The sequence below is a fragment of the Dendronephthya gigantea genome, unplaced genomic scaffold (assembly GCF_004324835.1).
Source record: "Dendronephthya gigantea isolate DGI-Jeju-01 unplaced genomic scaffold, DenGig_1.0 000140F, whole genome shotgun sequence".
Taxonomy (NCBI): domain Eukaryota; kingdom Metazoa; phylum Cnidaria; class Anthozoa; order Malacalcyonacea; family Nephtheidae; genus Dendronephthya; species Dendronephthya gigantea.
In genome coordinates this window covers 260,358-270,079 of record NW_021163150.1, presented here as the reverse complement: position 1 = coordinate 270,079, position 9,722 = coordinate 260,358, and the positions used below count along the sequence as shown (strand labels likewise).

General features: G+C 36.1%; 1 protein-coding gene across 1 annotated transcript; it reads left to right on the top strand.

The window, feature by feature from the left end:
• The first annotated feature begins 6,332 nt into the window (after positions 1-6,332).
• LOC114536559 (inactive tyrosine-protein kinase 7-like) lies at positions 6,333-8,861 on the top strand. Its single transcript, XM_028557903.1, has 3 exons — positions 6,333-6,465; positions 7,024-7,263; positions 8,521-8,861. Exons 1-3 carry the CDS (start codon positions 6,333-6,335, stop codon positions 8,859-8,861), a joined length of 714 nt encoding a protein of 237 aa, XP_028413704.1.
• Positions 8,862-9,722: the final 861 nt, after the last annotated feature.

Sequence of the window (9,722 nt, the reverse complement as noted above, 5' to 3'; positions counted from 1 at the left end):
TGCACCACAACTCTTGGCAGACAAAACTGTGACGTAGATAAATACGGTTACATACACTTTTTAATTACTAGTATATTTCGCGCCAAAACACACTTGCGACGACGATGTCTTATACACATGAACAAACCGAATCACAGCGATCTTTATTGCTAATTCAAAAATGGATGTTTTTGTTCGGATAACGCGCTATGAAGAACGGAGACGGAGTCAAGTTTTTGATGAATATCAAAATCATTGGCTTGTGATTTATAATGCATGATTGGTGTCTTAAAATCGTTCTCGTCCATCCGTGAGGTGCATATTATTTGAAAAGATGCGCGCAGAAGAAAGTGAAAAATATGTATCAAGAATTTTTTTCTTTGCAAAGAAAAATGTTTTTGTGCAAACTATAGGAAACAAAATCTCGCTTAGAACTTAATTTCTTAAAATAAGAAATATTTAGCACTGAGAATCACATATTTTGATACAACTAATGAGAATTATTTTTCCCAACGTTGGAAAAATTTTTCTTCAAATGAGTGAATAATTTCTTGAAGTACGAAATAGACAAAGGCAGTGACTGAAATTTCTGCGAGATATATAGTCGAGCAACTTCTCCCCGCCTCCCCTCAAATTAGCAATTTTTAAAAAGATTAGTAAACAATTAAATAAAAGAAGTCAATCGGAAAATCGTTTACTAGAGCCTGCATGAAGGAATCAGGGATAAAGGTTTTTTAAACAACCCGATAATGGCGAAGGCTCACAGGATAAGAAGAAGTCTCCTGGAGACTCACTCCCCCCTGTTAATACTTCGGTAAATAAGGACAACAGACAAGGAAACACGGCAGGTGAAGAGGAGATTCATGATTTCAAAAAGAAGTGGCGGGTGTACATTTTGTGGAAATGCGAATGTCTCGGAAAACTTCGCCTAATGATGGGAAATTTTATCACAACAAAGAAAATTGTTTTGCATTGATTGCTTTTATAAGTAGTTTTTGAATTTTAAAAGATCCTGCATTGTATACATATCCGCTGTCATATTGTGATAAAAGTGAAAAATTTGCTTGATCATGGTGGGACTAATTTTCAGTTTCCCCATTCGATAACTCATTGTAGCACCATAACAATATGAATTCAGCTGTGTCATAACCACAGTCAGTATCCACAGTTTTGTTTGCAATCCTGATCTAAAAACAGAATGAACCAGATAATCTATTGTGCTGAACGTTGTAAGATGAGGTTTGTCACAATGAAGGTTGGAGGTATTCACTTCAGTTTCTACCTTTATTGAAATCATATCATAATATGTAATCTTGCAATGGGTCTAGGCATATTTAACAAATTGGATGTGATCATTAATCAACCAATAGAATACATCATCACTAACAACTATGCACGGGAAGGGCTATAATCAGGAACAGTTTAAAAAATTTGGCAATATAGACAGTCTAGTAGATTCCGAACACTACAAAACCTTCCTTGATTGATTGAGAAGTTTCCTGCCTACATCTGTTATTTGAATTTGATGTTGAAATTTGCACCCTTTCTGAATCAACTTTTGCTAGCAACATGCATGGGAGGGACATACGTACAATCCCATGTATAAAAATCATCACTGGTTCACTTATAAATTATATGTCCAGTGCCAATATCTTATCATTGATTTTGTTTATACGATGTATAACCATAAGGCAAAGAGTTGTGTGTTCCATTCAAAATGGACATTATTTTACGAGCAGGCATCTATTAATATATACCGTCAATATAGATCACTACTATTACAATCTTTCACAATCAGTTATTCTCTTATCTCAAGGGCGTTCTATTTTGCGTTATGTATCAATGGACTCTGAGGCGCTGAAGAAGCCTGGGTCGAAGGAAAAACAACCGGAAACTCGCAACGCACCTACTGAGCATCGGCCAACATGCGAGCAGACCGGACACCAAATGCAGAAAATGCATAAACCTATTTATGGATGGCAAAAATGGGTTGTCTGCAAATCTTACTTACTGCAGGAAGATATATATTATGTTATTTACTGGCTGCCGGGTCCAGATATAGAAAAATACGTTTTTGAGACCGAGGGGAAATATTTTTTTCTTTCTGGACCGACCAACGCGGTAAATAACGTATTAGTGGCGTTCGGTCGTATTATCATTGTGTAGTCAGACTCAGCAATGGCCAAGCAGTTGAAGCTAATTTAACATATTGAGCATATAGTCCCTTGAATCGTATGGAGAATGCGTCAAAGCATTAAAACAGGTAAAAACGATTTCGAAAACGACGCTCGTGTGCACATAGCCTTAATATATGAATATACAGTATATGCAAAACATTTTAGTGAACTAAAATTGCCATCCCTTTACTTTAGTTTCGTAATAAAGTAAATGCATATGGCAAGTAATATGACTGTTTTTTTTAAAAAATCGTGGAAGTTTTATATTCAGTACAGGCAGTCAAAACTTTTATTAGCTACTTCAAGTTCAGCTCCTAGGACTAGGTAAAATATTTACAACGAAATAAAAACACTTTATCGTTCTAGTGCATGGTTAGTTATCATGCATGTTTACTGATATGAATGTTATCTATTTTCCTTTAAATAATTGCTCCGAAAGATAATAAAAGTTTATTGTTATCCCAAGTTACTTAACGAGAAAGAAATTCGATTAGTAGAATAGTGCATGGTGATGTACCAGTGACGTACTAGGTCTATGTTACGTGACAAAAAGCTCCACACGAGACGCGACCCACCAAGACGAAATTATAACTCGTGTTTTGCGACCCGAGGAAATTAGTGGAACTACTATAAGGAATTTTAAAAAATTCCGAAGGAATTTAATGATTTTTTGTTGACGCCACTGGTTGAAGCTGCGTACGAAATAATGTGCTTTTGATAAACACCGCTAATATACCAGGAAGTGGTTTGAACCTAAACAGAATTTTCATTATAATAATACACAAGAAAGACATCGCTGAAATCAACATTTTCTTAGCCTAGTTCTTGGATCCAAGGTAAGCATTATTCGCTATAGGTTGAGTTGTATATATAGCTTGCCAGGCAATATATTGAGGGTTGAGAAACGAGATGGTCAAACGAGGATTAGAGTTGATGAAAGTTGAGAAGCAAGAGTTGACCAGATGTTACCGCGCGCGTAGCAGGGACTATTTTATACTATTTTGTATTAATGTTGCACTAGCTGTTTTGCAACTCTCATCAACTCTCATGATCGATCAAATGCGCCCGAACTCTCATCAAAATTTGAACCAGCCCACAATCACAGACAGGTCAATGAGAGTTGATGAGAGTGCACGATATGCATGAGAGTTCACGGTCAAACGCTAGCGAGAGTTGCAACTCTCGTCCACTGTCATTCTCGTTTGACTAGAGAATAATAGTCAAATATTAACCACCTCCAAATATTTACCTTCAGTTTAACCATATATATAGTTTGGCGTTTTGTATTATTGGGAATGCAATATATAGATATAGCATTTAAATATTTAACTAGAATTTTGTTTCTGCTTACGTAAGTGATATTGCTAATTAAGCCATAAACTAGCATCAAATGTGGTATAACAACTGCATATACACAAAATAGACAAAATACTTCTCTACGTTTCGACCTGAGGGCCTTCGTCAGGAGAGTTCTTCGTTCGAGAGTTCGGTACTTCGCCTACCTATCCACTTCCATTTTCAGCCCCCAAAAGGTACTCGCTACTTCCATTGTTGTCGAATTTTGGACGATTGTTACGTCTGCGCATGCGCGTGACTGATTATTGGTATCGGTAATCGTAGTGGAAGTCGATCTTAATCTTAATGTTTCACGCACTTCACTCAGCTGAAAACCCCCTGCATTCTCGATAGTATGGTTGTTATTCTTGTTAGTACTTAAGGTGAGACAATAGGTAAATTTCTCAGCAAGCACTTTTCCGACTGAAGCAAAATAGGTATTAAAGGCCTTAATTTGCCATGTAGCTACGTGCATGTATTTATTATATGCACCACTTTCGGGCCATTAACCTTGGAATTCATCGGTGCAATAAACTTTTCGACATTTTGTAACAGCCCTATACACCTCCTGTGAATGGTTTAACTTTGAAGTTTCAAGATTTAATCATCCTATGCACTATAAACTACATGATTGAAGGATGAGCTTGGTATTTTGATGTTTCCTTCAAGAGATGTGTTCAATGTAACAGAATTTCACAATGTTTCATCGCCTTTCATTTCTTGCATGTCTTAATTATATAATGATTCACTTATTGGATATGCTTCGTATACCCATGAGATATTTTAGGCAACTTCTGTCACATTACATGCAAGCTGTTATATGCGGCTAATTTGAATTTCAAAGGTGTCAGTTTTTTTTACTCACCCTGTATAGTGGGCTTGCAAAACTTTGCGAATTAGCTCGATCCACAAAAACTCATTTCTGTCATTGCAGAGGTCGTTTCGTACAACAAATGGTAAACCGTCTCGTATATAAATTATAACCTCTCCACCAGTTTGCCCATCCCTATGCCTGTTTTCCACTTCAATCGTAGCGTAACGTAGCGTATTTCTTTGTTTCCGAAGCATTCGACGAGAATTAATGACTTTAAAACAATGAGATACGCTACGTTTCGCTACGATACGGTTGAAGTGGAAAACGGTCTTTACACATGTATAAGCAGGAAGCTATATTTCTCCATCTTGAACCGTCGAGTTCAGCCAGGTTTCCGACAATGTCAATACATCTATAACATTATCTCGGAGCTCCAAGCGAAGCGTGTCGAATCTTGTTACGTAAACTACAGTTGTTTAGATGATCTATTTTAGGTTGTTTAAATGAGCCACAAAATAAACATCCCCATCGTTAAAGTATGTCTTCTTCCAACCACTTATGCGATTAGTCAAGCTAGTAAGGATGACTTTAAAAAAAAATAAAAAGCAAAAACTTGAAGAGTAAAAATGGGAGCGTCCGGTCGCCATATTGCCTATTGTCTATTGACTATCTTTCGTTAAGGAACTGTCAAGTAATAGCTTATCATGCACGTTACTTATCATGCATGAATTAATGAACTTGGATCACATAACATTCAATGTCCACATGTTCAATTCTATTAGTATTACGATCCTATTGCGAGGAAAGGGTTCGTTTACCGTCGTTTTGGTCTGTACAAAAAAAAACAGATGCCCATGTTAAAAGTTACATTTTCACTTTTTTCTTTTAGATTGAACATTCAAAACAATGCCTGGCTTTTGTATTGTTATTTCATTTGGTTTCAGTTTCTTGCTGTTTCCATGTAGTGGTAAATCTGACTAATAATAAACTATTAATGACTTTGCTTAGCTTTTCGCAGCTGATCTTTTATACGCTCCCACACCGCGGCACTGGAACCTCGGGGACAGCTGTCTCCACTGCTCTTTCCTTACGGAGATGAGAGGGGCAGGCCCGTGCCCTTTTTACAATACCCGGTAATTTGATCTTAATTTTTAGCTGAAGGATATGCTATAATTACGACGCAATTAAACTAACCGATAATATTATTGGAATGCGTTCTCCCATGGATTTGCAAACCCGCATGTTGCTAAGATAAGTGCCCTTTTCTAAAACCCTCCCCCGCCCCCCCCCCCCCCCCAAAACTGCTTCCAGGACCCTGTACCGAAATACAAGAATAATTCCCGAAACCGTTTAAACTGTAAAGATTTTTGTTTAGGAGAGGTGAATCCTCCACCAGGAGGAACCAGGTTGACATTTTTAAACGGATCAACAGCGACGTTACAGTGGTCATTAGATGGTGTATCTGTCATTAGATTTCGGACTTGGAATTTTGAAAGCAGTGACGGGTCAGCTGAAGAAGGAATTGCGGAAATTATTGTAAATGACCCCCCTATCATAATAAGCAGCAGCTTACCTCGAGTGTCAGTGAAAAAGCCAGCAACCCTGATTTTACACAACGTCACGGAGAAATACAATGGAACATACAAATTTACCCTTTCCGCAAGAGTAGGCAGCGGGAGTTCTGAAGTTGTGGTTTATATTGCAGGCAAGTTTCGATTCAAAATAACGTATATTGCTGTTTGCAATTTATACCGGCCTACACCGCGATTTACCCGGAGACGCGATTCAGTCATTCTATGGCTTATAACCTTTAATAGGAACATATATTCAAAATATTTTTACTTTTTAACTAAATGATAAGGATAATTATGTCATATTACTTATGTCACTGCTCAGTTACACCATCAGTGTCGATCAATTGTTCCCGTGTGACCACAGTGAATACAAGCGATGATTTTACATGTGTATGTAAAGGGAAAGGTGGCAACCCCCCTGCACAAGTTACTTGGTATAAAGAAAACAAAACAATGGCCACTGGCGTTGAAGAAGCAACATTACGTCTTAGAAATGTCACTAAAGACGACAGTGGAAACTACACGTGCGAAGCCAAAAGCCACGAAGAGGCAAAAAATAAAACAGAAATTTTCTTAAATGTTAATTGTAAGTATGATAAATACGACCACTGGGGTCAGGGATGTGCGTAATCCCAGTAAATTCACCAAATAGTAAATTTTCTTTTTTAAATCTTTCACCTTGCTAGGAATTATTGCAAAGCCAAATTCCTGAGATTACCTGTCCAAGTAATAATCCTTTGTGCTCTCAGAGTTCAAGTTGAAATTTTGAAAGGATATATAACGTTTATTGAACTGCATGCAGTCATACTTTTATTCCTTATTTCTATTAGTGTAGCCCTACCCACATCCGGATGATGGGGCTATTTATTATTTCACACATGGTCTATTGATTCATCAAATATCCAAGTTTAAAAACGTTGTTTTTCTACTTTCATACCAATTCCTGCAGGTCAACAATCTACTCAGTAATCTTTTTTAGTTCTTACGGATTTTTTATACAGGCCATCCCCACTTGCTTGTAATCTCTTTGAAACAAAAAATATATACCTAAGAAATGACTGGGACGCATATGATTACCCATAGGTAGAGCACATTCTAAAAAAAATTGAAGATACTTTTCTCATTTTGCTAATTTGTTTGACAGACCCACCTGAAGGGACAGGTTTAAAATTTAGTTATGTTAATGCATCAGCCACATTAACATGCAATGCTGACGCTCTTCCTCTACCAACATACAAAATACTTCGCAACGGAACTGTGATTGCAACTGGCAAGATATTTACAATACATGAAATAACGAATAGTTCTGTTGGAAATTATACGTGCTGTGCAGAGAATTTTCTTGGACGAAGTTGTTCAATTACCCGTTTCCTAACAATCAAAAGTAAGGTTATAAAATTCTTGAATTAAGAAACGTTATATCAAAATTTGTTCTACCCAGAACATTTCAGAGGAAGAGGAATGCATTATTTTTTGGTAAAATACAAAGATATTATCTAGTCTCGTAAATTGTTTTTGTCCACTATATAAACTCTTATTTAACAATTAGTTTTAGATACTATCAATTACCAAGAAACTACCATGCATAAATTTCGACAAAATTTTAGGACCAATTCCCATAACAATGGCGTCACTGACACTAACGACAACCCCGACAATTAAGTCATTAAGACAAAACCTTAGCACCTTTACGAGGAAGGGAAAAGCAACGGTATTGAACACAAGAAATGAGCTTACTGGTAGTCCTACGACGCTATCGACAAGTGATGGATTAGGTATTTATACAAATATACATGTAGCTACCGTACGTAATTTTCCCACCATACCCATGCGCATGCGCGGTAACTAATCAAATAACGGGAAAATAAGGCCGCCATATTGCATTTTAGGTTTTTTTTACCGTAGAAGAACCAAAAGGTTCTTAAGGTATATTGGGATTTAAATATATTCATATAAAGGCGTTTGTGGTTTTTTTTGGATCACTACAGAAGAACTGTAGCAACAATACAAATAAAAAAGTATCATGATTGTGTAAAACTTATACAATACATAATATCCGCAAAAACTACAAAATTACCAAACTCTGCATGAAATAAGGGACATTAATACAATTATTTAATTTGGCAATAGTAGACAAATAAACTAGCAAAAATGTGCAAATATCGTAAATTTTTTGTAAAATTCAAAAATAGTATGTACGAATGAAACTCAGCCTTAACTTAATTTTTTTCCGTCATATAAACCCTTACCGCTCGCAAAACAGTTACTTTTTAACAAGTCAAGGAATCATCTGGAAATAACTCATAGAGACTACGACTTCTGTGTAATATACATCTATATTTGGGAGAAACTATAAATTTCATCAAAATTTCATCAAAATTTATGACCGATTCCCATAACGATGGCATCACTAAAACAAAAACGACAGCAACAACAAAGTCACGAAACCACGTTGTATTATGAGCGTAAGGAAGGAGCCTAATAGTGATCCTACCACCCCTTCGACAAGTGCTGGTATTTCTGCAAAATATATACATGTGCAAATATATTCCTTCTCGGTCTTATAAATATGAAAAAAATTTAATTAATAATATAATATAGGAACTGTGATTAAATTGGCCATATCCATTTTAATTTTTAGAAAAATTTCGAAACGGAGATTGTAACTGTAAAACTGAATGGTATATTATTCTGGTAATATTAGCGTCTGGATTTATCGCTGGAATTCTTTTTTCTTACATTGTCTCATATTCTCGTCGTAAATTCAAAAGTAGGAAATCCAAATCAAAACCTGAACCTCCAACACCTCAAGTTGATTCAACTTATCAAGAACTGGTCCTTAAGAAAATGAACAAGGAAGACAATTATCAAACATTGAGAGTAAATGCTGTAAGAAATGACGGTGTGAATGACGATGAGTCAAATTATACCGAGTTGAACAAAGTCAGGGATGTCGATGACAATTATCAATCTTTAACTTAAAACTGGAGCATCTGAGTTACAAAATGTACGACCAGTGACTGGCATTATACTGCTAATTTTTTTATTATCACAGGCATTATACTGCTAATTTTTTTATTATCACAAGTAAAAATATGGAGTAACTGGAAAGAATAACAATGAAAGTACTTTGGGACGTATAAAAACATATATCATAAAAAAAAACATATAAAAACATATATAAAAACTGATCATACAAACTATATCATAAAAACATATAAAAACATATATAAAACTGATATCTCATGATATCATAAATGCCCATCCAATATAATTTTTTTTTTGGGTCCGAATTCATATTTTAGCGTTTCCTGCAATCTGATTGGCTACGTGAGCGGTCCGTATGAGGCCGTACGGATTGCGCGAGATTCAAAAGCACAGAGCTGACGCTAAAATATAAATTCGGACCGCAAGAAAAAAATGAAATCTATTATTTACCAGTTTAGTCAGTCCGTATAGGGAAATATTTCCCTCGGTCTCAAAAACGTCCCTCGTCCTTCGGCCTCGGGCTGTTTTTGAGACCTTGGGAAATATTTCCCTATATACGGACCACCTGAATCTGGTAAATAACGTGCAAAGTAATTTTTTAGTTTTTCTGCTCTCTGTCATTGGCATTGCATTTCGAGAAAATTTGAGGTGGCAAATAAGATGAAAAATAAGATGATGCCGTATGGTATTGGTAATACTCCGTTTACAGGAGTTTGGTTTATTCATCAATAATAGCAATGCAGATGGTATGCATGAAGCGGAAGTGAATTATGAATTAGAGGAATTGTAACTACCATAAGGAATTTTAAACACCTCCTGAGGAATTCCCTAAACAGTTTTATGTTGAAGAAGCTG